General features: G+C 42.1%; 2 protein-coding genes across 2 annotated transcripts; both read left to right on the forward strand.

The window, feature by feature from the left end:
* Positions 1-3,891: 3,891 nt before the first annotated feature.
* On the forward strand, positions 3,892-6,556 carry LOC108307054 (protocadherin beta-18-like). The gene is given in 2 exon segments (XM_017532205.2): positions 3,892-6,456; positions 6,459-6,556. Coding segments are annotated over 2 exon segments (2,385 nt in total). The 5' UTR covers positions 3,892-4,115; the 3' UTR covers positions 6,503-6,556.
* A 671-nt stretch (positions 6,557-7,227) lies between these two features.
* Positions 7,228-12,591, forward strand: LOC108307055 (protocadherin beta-15-like). The gene is given in 2 exon segments (XM_017532206.2): positions 7,228-11,939; positions 11,941-12,591. Coding segments are annotated over 2 exon segments (2,355 nt in total). The 5' UTR covers positions 7,228-9,888; the 3' UTR covers positions 12,245-12,591.
* The last annotated feature ends 899 nt before the right edge of the window (positions 12,592-13,490 follow it).

The following is a 13,490-nucleotide window of genomic DNA, read 5'->3' on the forward strand; positions in this document are numbered from 1 at the left end:
GTATTGATAATTTGAAGTTGTTTAAAAATACATATTATTTCTATAGCCTCCCAGAAATATCAGTTACCCATACACTATGAAAGCTAAGAGTTTGCTTGCAGTTTTGAGTTGTAACAATATCCCTGAGACACTACATTTTTAATAAGGATGATAAAAATTATGTAGCCCAATGATTTCACTAAAAACAATTAGCCATTAAGACATTAATATATTGTCAGATTAGAGTTAATGTTAAAAGGAAACCCAGAGAGATAAGTAAGCCTGAAATCTACTTTTTCCTTGGTAATCCTGGAAAACTTGAACCTCTATTAATAAGCATGGATCCCTGACAGCCAAACCTTTGGAGTGAAAGTAAACTGGAAGTGGATGAGCTCTTGCGGGGGAATTTCATCCTTGAACTTGATTTTTAGTCTTTAACTTGATTTTTAGCCTTAAATTTGATTTAAGGTGATCATTGACAGGTAGTGCTCCCAGGAACTGATAGAACCAAATGCAGATCTTTTATGAAATGTGACTTCCTATAGTGAATGCGAATGTGACTTCTTATAGTTTTCAATGTTTGAATGCTTATTCACTCTAAGCCTCAAATCATTCACACAACTAATTTTTTATGTTCTTAACATAAACAAAGATAACTGCATACACAAGGGAGCATGACACTATGAGTGAGAGCCAGCAGAAAAAAAAGGAACATAAAAATAATCTTGCAAGCACTTCAAATATTGTAACTATCCGACACAGTCTATAATATGCTAGGCACTTTAATTGAAATAAAAGTTAAACTTGAAGATGTACAGGGAACAAAATACTATAAAATTTGACAGATTAGAAAATAACAAAATAGAACTCCGAGAAATGAAAAAAAATATCATAATCAAAATTTTAAACTGACTAAAAAATTTAGTAGAAAATTGGATACAACTAAACAATTACAGAAAAGAAAGATAGATTAGGATATAATTTATCCAATATGTAGGTTAGAAAGTTGGTAAGATGAAAAATACAGAAGAGAATATTAGAAACAGAGGACAGAGTAAAACTGGTTTAACTTATATTTAACCAGAACCCAAGGAGATGTGAGAAAAATTGTATCAGAAGCAATAGTTAAATAAACAATAATTTGAATTCTTCAGAATTGATGAAAACATCAATAAGCAGATTTAAGAGACCTAAATAAACCTAACAGGATAAATTTTAAAAGATATCCATATCTAGAAACATTATAGTGAAAGCTCAGAAAACCAAAGAAAAAGAAAACTCTTTTTTTCCCCCAAAAGCCAAGGGAAAAGGACATTGAACTCTCAAACACATGCCAGACTGACAGCTATGCTCCATGTTTCTCAACAGTAGCAATGGCAAATAATGGAAAGTAGTAAATCTTTAATGTGCTGAAGGAAGTTAGTAAATCTTTATACCTAAATGGTCTTTGCATTTAAGAGTCATCAAATGAGAGCATGAAATCAACTTGATAGCAGTTTAATTTTAAATTATTCCAGATGACAGGACAAAATAGTGTAAAGACATTTTATCTCTTAAATGTAACTTATTATAGTTTTCCTCTTTACCCATCCCTTGTGACATCTCTGGATCTAAGAGTTTGGGACCTCTCTCTGTGTCTAGCCTTCTTCATTTCTAATGACGTTCACTTCTCCTCTAGCCTAGTAACCTATGACCATGGCCACTCTCTGGAGATGGTAGTCTCTGAAAATTACATCACATCTGAAATCACAAATACAAATATACTTCTTATAATCTGCAACTTATTATCTTTCATGAAGGGCTTTAATGACCATTTATGCCAGTAAATCCCAAATGTGACTCTGTAGCCCAAACGTCTTTCCTTAACTATATTTATGTAATAGAAGCTAATTTATATAACTATGTATATGGATGCTCAAGCTCAACAATTTTAAGTTAAAATTGTTCCCTTCCTCAAAACAATAATATATCTTCTCCAGCTCCATATCTGTTCCTCTTTCTTCTGCTCTTCCTGTGTTTATCAGTTAATAGAACCAGCACTCACTCAGTTCCCTAAGCCTGAAGACAATGTGCATTTACCTTCATTCCTTTCTATCCCATTCCTTCTGTTTATCACCCCATTCCCTATTGTTTTATTATTCTAATACAACCCTTTCACCACATTTCTGGTTGAGGCCAATATTTCCTCTTACTTGTATTATTGTAACCATTTGTAATCAATCTCTCACCTTTAATCTTATTCCTCTCGAATTTATTCTCAACTCTAAAACAGGATAAGCTTTTTTAAAAGTGGAAACATAATCACGTCACTTTTCTGTTTTAATTATAATCTCTTTAATAACCCTGCATTTTTTTTTTTTTTTTTTGAGACAGAGTCTTGCTGTGTCATCAGACTGGAGCGCAGAGGCACAATCTCGAGTCACTGCAACCTCTGCCTCCTGGGTTCAGGCAGATTCCCCTGCCTCAGCCTCCTGAGCACCTGGGGCTACAGGCTCTCGCCACCATGCCCAGCTAATTCTTTGTATTTTAGTAGAGACAGGGTTTCACCATATTGGCCAGGATGGTCTCAATCTCCTGACCTCATGATCCGCCTGCCTCAGCCTCCCAAAGTGCTGGGATTTCAAGTGTGGACCACCAAACCAGGTCTGTAACTCTGCATTTCTACTGGTGTAAAGTCCAAATGCTTTGGCATAGCTTACAAAATATTTGGTGATCTTTCCAATTTCAACTCTTATCATTTCTCTCCTCTTGCTCTATGTCTTAGCTATATTGATCTTATTTTAGTTCCTCCAAATGCTTCTTTATTTGGATCTGCACAATCATGTTTTTAGTTTGCCTGAACAATTTTACTCCATACCCAATTTTTGTTTAAAGTACTCCTACTAATTTTTAATGTATCCATTTAGAATGTGCTTTCTCCAGAAAAGTTTGTCCTGTATTTCCAAATTCTGGTTAGATGACCATCATCTATGCCCTTGTAGTAGCGTAAACTTTCTTTACCATGACATTCATTGTGCTCTATTTAAAATATGTGGTCATTTTTCTGTCTCCCTCTTGCATGGCAGGAACTATGTCTGTCTGTTTACCATTCTATCCCTAACGCTTATGACCATTCCTTGCACAAAGTATATTCTCAATAAATATCCGTTAAACCAATTAATTAATACATAAGTAAACATATTTAGAATTGTGCCCCTGGAAAGCCTGGGTCTGCAAATGATGAAATTCAGTTTCACAACTAAACTGAGGTCCAATTTGTTCACATTTTTTAAAATGTTGAACTGGACTTGCTTTTAGGTTAAAAACTAGAAATGTTTGACTTTACTCGCTACTTTTGAGTGTTTATTTTCTACTCTTGCCAGCTAAGTGTCCTACTGAGTATCCCTAAATAAATGATACCAGTTCCCCAGCTCAAAATGTCCAACCTCTTCGAAGCAACTATTTGCATATACCAGGTTCATTTTCAAGTACACAAAGACATACTTCTTCTCTAAGTGTAGTTGTTGAGAGAGCTAAGATCTCTAATTCCCATTTTCAATTTTCCTAAAAATCTCTTGCTTACTAAGCCAATTACATGTAAAAGCATTCTTCACTATCTTCAGTTGTTTAATATATTGTCTTCTCAGAGAGATCATAACTTGTTTGAGGCAGGGTCTACATCTTAGATATGCTTCTTCTATCTACCATAGCTGTAGCAGATTGTGGCTGATGATGGAAAGGTAGTTAATAGCATCACATATAACCAAAATGCAACTCGGAAAACAGGCATATCGGAGGAGAATATAATTTAAATTTATCAACAAGCGCACAAGAAAAAGTAATAATTTGTCTGAAGCTTATTTGACTTTATCTAAAATCTGAAAATCTGCAGAGTCGCATGGTGGCGCTGCAGGATAAGATGGTGAAATTTTTGTAACACGGCAGATGCGCTGGTTTCCCTTACCCTCGGGAAAGCGCTGTAAAACCAGGAGAAAAGAGGCTTTCAAAAGGCAGAGCACCATCAACACCTTCGCGACAGGATTACAAGTTTCTAAATTCCCAAAGGTCCAGGCTGATAGATGAGAGGAGCAACTTTCTGAGCTGCTAGTTGATTGAGTTGAAACGTTTTCACCAGAAAGACGTTTAGCTAAGGAGCCATGGAGCCTGCAAAGGGAAGAGCTCAGCGGACAAGGCAAGTGCTGCTTTTCTTTGTTTTCCTGGGAGGGTCTTTGGTATGTTCTAAGACCTGGAGCTATTCCGTAGCAGAGGAAATGGAGGTCGGCACATTTATAGCCAACGTTGTGAAAGACATGGGTGTGGATGTGGAAGACCTGGCTGCACGGGGGGCCAGAGTCATCTTTGACGACTATAAACCTTATTTGCGGTTGGATCTACGGAATGGCGACTTGCTCTTAAATAAGCAGCTGGACCGGGAAGCACTTTGCGATCTCACAGAGCGATGTATATTGCATTTCCAGGTGTTATTTGAAAATCCCTTGCAATTTTCTCGGGCTGAGCTTTTGGTCAAAGACATAAATGATCATACTCCCACGTTCCTAGACAATCATATACTTTTAAAAATCTCTGAAGGTACTGCTCTAGGAACCTTATTCCAAATAGACAGTGCACAGGACTTGGATGTGGGAAAGAATGGTGTTCAAAACTATACAATAAGCCCCAATCCCCATTTCCATCTTAAATTACGAGACAGTGATGAGGGCAGAAAATACCCAGAGTTGGTACTGGACCAATCCCTGGATCGAGAAAAGGAGGCTGAGTTTAGTTTAACGTTAACAGCCGTGGATGGTGGGTCTCCGCCCAGGTCTGGGACTACACTGATTCACGTTGTGGTCCTGGACATCAATGACAATGCACCCGAATTTGAGAAGCCAGTCTATGAAGTTCATGTACCTGAGAGCAGCCCTCTGGACTCTTTGATCATCAAGGTATCTGCTACAGATTTAGATGCAGGAATAAATGGAGAACTGACTTACTCATTTTCCCACGTCTCCAGAGATGTACGGAAAACATTTGAAATCCACCCAATTTCTGGCGAAGTCTATTTAAAAGCGCCTCTAGATTACGAGATTATTCCATCTTATATCATAAACATTCAGGCCATTGACGGTGGGAGCCTTTCTGGAAAAGCAAGCATTTTAGTTCAGGTTGTAGATATGAATGACAACCCGCCAGAAATAGCCATGACATCTCTTACTAGCCCCATACCGGAAAACTCTTCACCTGAGATGGTGGTCGCTGTTTTCAGCATACGAGACCAAGACGCTGGAGACAATGGGAGAATGGTTTGCTCAATTCAGAACAACATCCCCTTTCTCTTGAAGCCTACCTTCAAGAATTTTTACGCTCTGGTAACAGAGCGCCCACTAGACAGAGAGGTCAGAAGTGAATATAACATCACCATCACCGTGACCGACTTGGGGACACCCAGGCTGGAAACCGAGTACAACATAACTGTGCTGATCTCCGACGTCAACGACAACGCCCCCGCCTTCACACAGACCTCCTACACCCTCTTCGTTCGCGAGAACAACAGCCCCGCCCTGCACATCGGCAGCGTCAGCGCCACAGACAGAGACTCAGGCACCAACGCCCAGGTCACCTACTCGCTGCTGCCACCCCAAGACACACACCTGCCCCTGGCCTTCCTGGTCTCCATCAACGCGGACAACGGACACCTGTTCGCCCTCCGGTCGCTGGACTACGAGGCCCTGCAGGCGTTCGAGTTCCGCGTGGTCGCCACAGACCGCGGCTCCCCGGCGCTGAGCAGCGAGGCGCTGGTGCGCGTGCTGGTGCTGGACGCCAACGACAACTCGCCCTTCGTGCTGTACCCGCTGCAGAACGGCTCCGCGCCCTGCACCGAGCTGGTGCCCCGGGCGGCCGAGCCGGGCTACCTGGTGACCAAGGTGGTGGCGGTGGACGGCGACTCGGGCCAGAACGCCTGGCTGTCGTTCCAGCTGCTCAAGGCCACGGAGCCCGGGCTGTTCCGCGTGTGGGCGCACAATGGCGAGGTGCGCACCGCCAGGCTGCTGAGCGAGCGCGACGCGGCCAAGCACAGGCTGGTGGTGCTGGTCAAGGACAATGGCGAGCCTCCGCGCTCGGCCACCGCCACGCTGCACGTGCTCCTGGTGGACGGCTTCTCCCAGCCCTACCTGCCGCTCCCGGAGGCGGCCCCGGCCCAGGTCCAGGCCGACTCGCTCACCGTCTACCTGGTGGTGGCATTGGCCTCGGTGTCGTCGCTCTTCCTGTTCTCGGTGCTCCTGTTCGTGGCTGTGCGGCTGTGCAGGAGGAGCAGGGCGGCCTCGGTGGGTCGCTACTCGGTGCCCGAGGGTCCCTTTCCAGGGCACCTGGTGGACGTGAGCGGCACCGGGACCCTGTCTCAGAGCTACCAGTACGAGGTGTGTCTGTCTGGAGGTTCCGAGACAAATGAGTTCAAGTTTCTGAAGCCGATCATTCCCAATCTGGTGCCCCGGGGAGGCGAAATGGAGAAAGCCCCGCCTTTCTGAATGGCATGGAATTCAATTAGGGATTTGATTATGATGCAGAACTTTTAGAATGAGTGTATTTCTTTGAAATCTTATTCATTGTTAGGTAGTTTTTCATTTTGGGTAACTTCATTTTACTCAAGAGTTTTCACTAAAGAATCTAAGTCTATTTTTTGTTGTTTTTATTAACTGTGAAAAAATTGAGAGAGCTGGAATTTGCTTAGTCTTTCTTCTCAAATGCAACCTCAAATAATATATTCACATAATTCACATACACATTATTTTTCCTTCAAGTTTAATTGCACATTGGGCTCATTCACATTTCTAGGTGTTCTGACTGTGGATCCTCTAACCAAAGCAGTTTTTATATGATTGAGAATATTATTACAGACATAATATGAATCAAAACATAATTGCTTGTTATCTGGTTAGGTTGGTTTTTAAAATGTTATCTAGTTTAAGTTTTTCTTTTTAAAAAATCTATAATCTTTACATTCTACTTTTCTGGCAAACATTGCAGAAAATTTTTCCTGTACTTAGGGGTTTTTTCCCCCCATATATATATATATATACAGCTCATGCTCCTTTCTTGTCTGAGAACTTCTCTATACTACCCAAGAGAAGTGATCACTAGTGTGATGCTTATTCCATTGTAGGCCTTCTTTTCTCTCTTCTTCCTTTCTTCTTCTTTCTTTTTTGTTTGCTTGTTTTAAAGAGATGGGGTCTTGCCAAGTCACACGGGCTGGTCATGGACTCCTGGGCTCCAGTGATCCTACCACCTCAGCTTCCCAAAGTGTTGGGATTATAGGCATGAGCCCTGATCATTTTTTATTGATCCCGTGATAGATTCTTGATTTCAGCTAGAATAGCAACATTCTCCAAACTTCTAAATTTGTGATTGAGATATAATTCAACACTTTTTCTTTCTTCTTGAATAAGTGTTGAGCATAGGCTGAGGTAGCCATGTTTATACTTGTGTAACTGGAAGCTGAGAATGGTTTCCAGATAGAAAGAAAAAGGAGAGAAAATGGAAGGAAAGAGTAAAAGTGAAAGGAGGAGGCAGATACCTAGGAAACAGTAGAGACTAAGATAGCTACTTAGTTCTAGACCTGTCCACCTAAGTCCAGTTCCAACTAAGTCCCCGGTGTCTAATTGCTCTTGGGTTCAGACTACATTGCTAATAGCAAAATTCTTTTGTTTAACCTGTCTTGAACGGGAATTCTTGAAATTAAGAGACTTGAAACGTATGTACAACCTTGAGTACTCAATTAGACTATGTACCATGAAACCCCGGTCTTTTACTGCATGCTTCTAATATTAACTTAATGAATGAAATGCAGGATGTACAAGCTTAGAGATAACAAATCTATACGAGAGGCTTATGTAACAAAATTTAAATTTGTAAATAATTTATGAGGTTTTCAACAGATAAATGCTACAAAGGACTTTATGAAATGTCTCATTAACTTAAGTTTCCCTCCATTATTTTATGTGTCCCAGGATTACTTTTTAAATAATATTTTTAGTTTAAAAATAATAATAACACTGAAATTGTTATGGGTTGGGTGTCTGTACCTTTTCTCAGGATCCTCATACCCTCCTTAGCAGACTCTTTCTTTTAAAAATTATTTGCTGAGTTCAGTGTGAACAGAATTATTTTTGTCATATAATATAAAATATTTTGACTCCATAAATAGTCCCAATTTATAGAACATATGGTTTGATTCATGATTTCAGTTATAGAAATAAATGTTATTTGATTGATATACTCTACTGCTAGAAAGCCTAATGAAAAAATTTAAGTTTCTGCCAAGCCTAGGAGCTAAGATCTAAGAAAGAGGAAAATGTATCCAAGAGATGAAAGAGGGGAAAGAAAAACTAACTTTGATCCATTAGGTTACTGACATAGGTACAAGCTTCTATCCCAGTAATATTCAAAACTGCATATACATTCAGGACACATTTTCTTGGACATGTGAATTCATAATAATGATTTTGGATCCATGACCAATATATTTCTGTAACGACAATTGTCCATCAGATTTTGACTGTGACTGGCATGTTCCCATATTTTGAAAGTTTAATCAACTTTGTATAGAAGGAAACATTCTAAAATAGAATGTTGATTTGAGTGATTTATACCTTAAGAGAATTAAACCAATATGAAACACAAAATTCTTATTTGGTTCATCTTTAGTTTTCACAGTTAGCTAGGTAGTTAGAATGCCAGAACGCATAGTAGTGTCTATTATTTAAACATTGTGAGTAAAACATTGTCTAAAGTTGGTGCAGTTGGGAAGACCCCAAGTTGTTTCCCTTTTCCTTAGAAGTAAGAGAATTTCAGTTCCATGCTAGCATGTCAGGATTCCAAGGAATCCACAAGAGTTATGTGATTGCTTACTAAAAATGAGTTGAGATCGTCTCTAGTTGGGAATAAGCTTAACCATCTATTTCAGGTGAACTTATTTTCTTCTGCATTTTACTTTTTACTTTAACTTCAGCCATTATATCAGTGATCTTGGCTGTCTCCCTCTTCAAAATCTCAGTGACTGACTCTCAGCTTCAACATGTGTGTATCTCAGTATTAACAATAGATGGTGATGCTCTTTATGAATTATTTTAGATAATGTAACAAGGCAACATAACAAGCTCACAGTTCTTAGACAATATTCACAAATAAGTTATCCACAACTCCTTAAGCTACCTATTGAGTTTGCATAATAAATTAGCTTTAGCTAGTACATCGCTTAAGTTCATACTCCTGAAATGTGAGAATGAATCTCTTCATCTACTCTGCTAGCAGTGAGTTAAGAGTTTAATGGGATATATACTTTTTTTAGGGATAGGCTGATAACTACACACCTTTTTCTGCTTAATTTCCCCAGAGCCTCCACTATACAACATAGCAGACATTATATTGTAAGCTCCATGAGGACATACAAGGGATTTGTATCCTCAGTACTTAGTACAGTGACTAGCGCATAATCTGAAATCATAAGTATTTGTTGAATAAACAAATTTCATTAACTTTGCACTTGCATCATTTCCCAAAGGGTCAGGTACCACTTCTACATTCATAATCTCACAAGATAGTAGAAGGCAGAATTTTAATTTATAAGCCACCCCGTATATATAATCCATGATTTTTGCACAACTCTGAGGAAGTAGAATACATGTTTTGTGGAATACTTAGAAAACTAGGTTTAAGTACAACACATGGTGGCGCTGTAAGCTAAGGCTGCGGGAAAACAGGCTTGCAGATGGTTACGTCTGTGGTTACAATTCAGACTGTCACATATAGATCTGTCAAAGAGAAGAGACTTTCTTAACCGAAAATTGCCGTTGCGGCAAGGATTGATTCCCAGAGCCGATTGCCTACCGACACAGCACAAGAATCCGGACTCTGAAGGCTGTTGGTGTTGGAGAAATGGAAGCTGAAAAGGAGCACTTTCCTAGACTAAGGCAAGTTCTGCTTCTCTTTGTTATGCTGTCTCAGACTTGCGCGGAGCGGAACGTTTATACTGTAGCAGAAGAAACAGAAAGCGGTTCTTTTGTGGCCAATCTAGCAAAGGACCTAGGGCTAGGAGTAAGAGAAATATTCCAGCGGAGGGCTCGGGTTATTTTTAACAACAACAAAAAATATTTTCAGCTAAACCTTCAGACCGCAGACCTTCAAGTAAATGAGAAACTGGATCGGGAAGAAATGTGTGGCACCACTGAGCCTTGTGTGCTGCAATTCCAGGTGTTACTGGAAGAACCTTTGGAGATATATAGGTTTAAACTTCTGGTCAGTGACATAAATGACAATTCCCCTGTGTTCCCAGAAGGAGAAATGATTTTGAAAATCATGGAAAATACTCCTCCAGGAACTGTATTTCCTCTGATAAATGCACAAGATTTGGATGTGGGCATCAATAACATTCAAAACTACATCATCTACCCCAACTCCCATGTCCACGTTCTCACCCAAAATGGCAGTGAAGGCAGAAAATACCCAGAGCTGGTTCTGGACAAAGCCCTGGATCGGGAGGAGCAGGCTGAGCTCAGGTTAACTCTCATGGCAGTAGATGGTGGGGCCCCTCCCAGAACTGGGACTGCTCTGGTCCTCGTTGAAATCTTGGACATCAATGACAATGCACCTGAGTTTGTGCAGCCACTCTATCAGGTGGAGATCTCAGAAGACAGCCCCCTGGAATCCCTTGTTGCCACTGTTTCCGCTAGAGATTTAGACACGGGAATTAATGGTGAAATATTCTACTCATTTTTTTATGGTGATGAAGAGATTTCCAAGACATTTGCACTTAATGAACGAACGGGAGAAATTAAAATAATCAGAAAATTAGATTTTGAAAAAATTGTGGCATATGAGGTAGACATTAAAGCCTCTGATAGGGCAGGTCTTTCTGGAAAATGCACTGTCAAAATACATGTGGTAGATATCAACGATAACGCCCCAGAACTGACCATGGCTTCATTCAGAAGCCCCATCCCTGAAAATTCTCCCGAGACCACGGTAGCTCTTTTCAGCATTCAAGACCGAGATTCTGGGGAAAATGGAGGAATAGTTTGCTCAATTCAAAATGGTGTTCCATTCATACTGAAACCTTCCGTTGAGAATTTCTACAGGTTGTTAACAGAAGGACCACTGGACAGAGAGATTAGAGCCGAGTACAACATCACCATCACAGCCACGGACCTGGGGACTCCTAGGCTGAAAACCGAGTACAACATAACCGTGCTGATCTCCGACGTCAACGACAACGCCCCCGCCTTCACCCAGACCTCCTATACCCTCTTAGTCCGCGAGAACAACAGCCCCGCCCTGCACATCGGCAGCGTCAGCGCCACAGACAGAGACTCAGGCACCAACGCCCAGGTCACCTACTCGCTGCTGCCGCCCCAGGACCCGCACCTGCCCCTGGCCTCCCTGGTCTCCATCAACGCGGACAACGGACACCTGTTCGCCCTCCGGTCGCTGGACTACGAGGCCCTGCAGGCGTTCGAGTTCCGCGTGGGCGCCACAGACCGCGGCTCCCCGGCGCTGAGCAGCGAGGCGCTGGTGCGCGTGCTGGTGCTGGACGCCAACGACAACTCGCCCTTCGTGCTGTACCCGCTGCAGAACGGCTCCGCGCCCTGCACCGAGCTGGTGCCCCGGGCGGCCGAGCCGGGCTACCTGGTGACCAAGGTGGTGGCGGTGGACGGCGACTCGGGCCAGAACGCCTGGCTGTCGTTCCAGCTGCTCAAGGCCACGGAGCCCGGGCTGTTCGGCGTGTGGGCGCACAATGGCGAGGTGCGCACCGCCAGGATGCTGAGCGAGCGCGACGCGGCCAAGCACAGGCTGGTGGTGCTGGTCAAGGACAATGGCGAGCCCCCGCGCTCGGCCACCGCCACGCTGCACGTGCTCCTGGTGGACGGCTTCTCCCAGCCCTACCTGCCGCTCCCGGAGGCGGCCCCGGCCCAGGCCCAGGCCGACTCGCTCAGTCTACCTGGTGGTGGCGTTGGCCTCGGTGTCGTCACTCTTCCTGTTCTCGGTGCTCCTGTTCGTGGCGGTGCGGCTGTGCAGGAGGAGCCGGGCGGCCTCGGTGGGTGGCTGCTCGGTGCCCGAGGGTCCCTTTCCAGGGCATCTGGTGGACGTGAGCGGCACCGGGACCCTGTCCCAGAGCTACCAGTACGAGGTGTGTCTGTCGGGAGGTTCTGGGACGAATGAGTTCAAATTCCTGAAGTCTGTTATCCCTGAGTATCTGAACACTGTGAATGACGGGAGGGAAAGTCTAACTTTGTAAGTTGTTTTGGATTCAATTAGGAATCTGTAGATTTTTCAGAGTATTTAGGATAAAGGTTAGTTCTTTCTCAATCTATTAAGTCTCTGTTATGTCTTTTGGTCTATATAAATTTTCTAAGATGTTGCTGATTTCATTTTCCTAGTTAAGATTAGACATTTTCTTTCTTTGTTCATATTTAGTCTCCTTTTATCATGTGTATTTTGATGAATACAACTTTCAAGTTTACTCGTTACTGAAACGTCGTATTTGTTCAATTTATCAACTTCTCAAAATCACAGGCTGTTGATTTGAAGACTCCAGTCCCATTCTGTTTCATTGTTTTCCAGAAGCTTTCCTCCTGAGTGATAATATAGTGATTATTAGTCCATAGTCTGTTTAATCTATCTTATGCTTAACTGTAAGCCTTGAAGTTTTAAATGGAGAAGTGTCTGCAAAAAATGCATAGCTTTATTTCAAAATAGCATGAAGTGGGAAAGACTACGTTTTCCCCAAACTTGAAGACCTTTCTGCTCCTTTTATTATCTTCATTATATAACATATTTGAGCACTATTATTATTGTTGTTGTTACATTTGACATGGAGTTTTGCTATTGTCACCCAGGCTGGAGTGCAGTGGTGCAGTCTTGGCTCACTGTAACCTCCGCCTGCCCTGTTCAAGTGATTCTCCTGCTGCAGCCTCCTGAGTAGCTGGATTACGGGCACCTGCTGTCACACCCAGCTAGTTTTTGTATTTTTAGTAGAGATGGGGTTTCACCACGTTGGCCAGGCTGGTCTCACGTTCCTGACTTCAGGTGATCCCCCCACCTCGGTCTCCCGAAGTGTGGGATTACAGGTGTCAGCCACCGTGCCCAGCCATATGAGCATTAGTTAATGATTACCAGATTATCTCAAAATTTTAAAATTATAGATCCCGTTTGTGGTGTCTATCTGGCCCACATGATCTTTTTCTGGAAACTTCTCCCTGTCATTAGCAGGAGTGTACTGCCGCAGCCGCATTTGTTTTATATGACCCACCTTGCTCTGTGATTTGAAACACTTAAATAAGATGATCCTAGCTGGACTAATCTGATTCTCTCTGTTTTAAAAAAATGGCTTTAGAAACCAAATACAATATAGTCTTTTTGTTAGGAACGTAATCAGAATGACTAAACACCTGGAGAGAAATATAGAACGACAACTTACTGAGAGACAAGAAAAAAGAAGGTACCAAAAGAATGACCTTATTGTAGATTTTCCAGTGTTAGAT

This window comes from Cebus imitator, unplaced genomic scaffold (assembly GCF_001604975.1).
Source record: "Cebus imitator isolate Cc_AM_T3 unplaced genomic scaffold, Cebus_imitator-1.0 Scaffold76, whole genome shotgun sequence".
NCBI lineage: Eukaryota > Metazoa > Chordata > Mammalia > Primates > Cebidae > Cebus > Cebus imitator.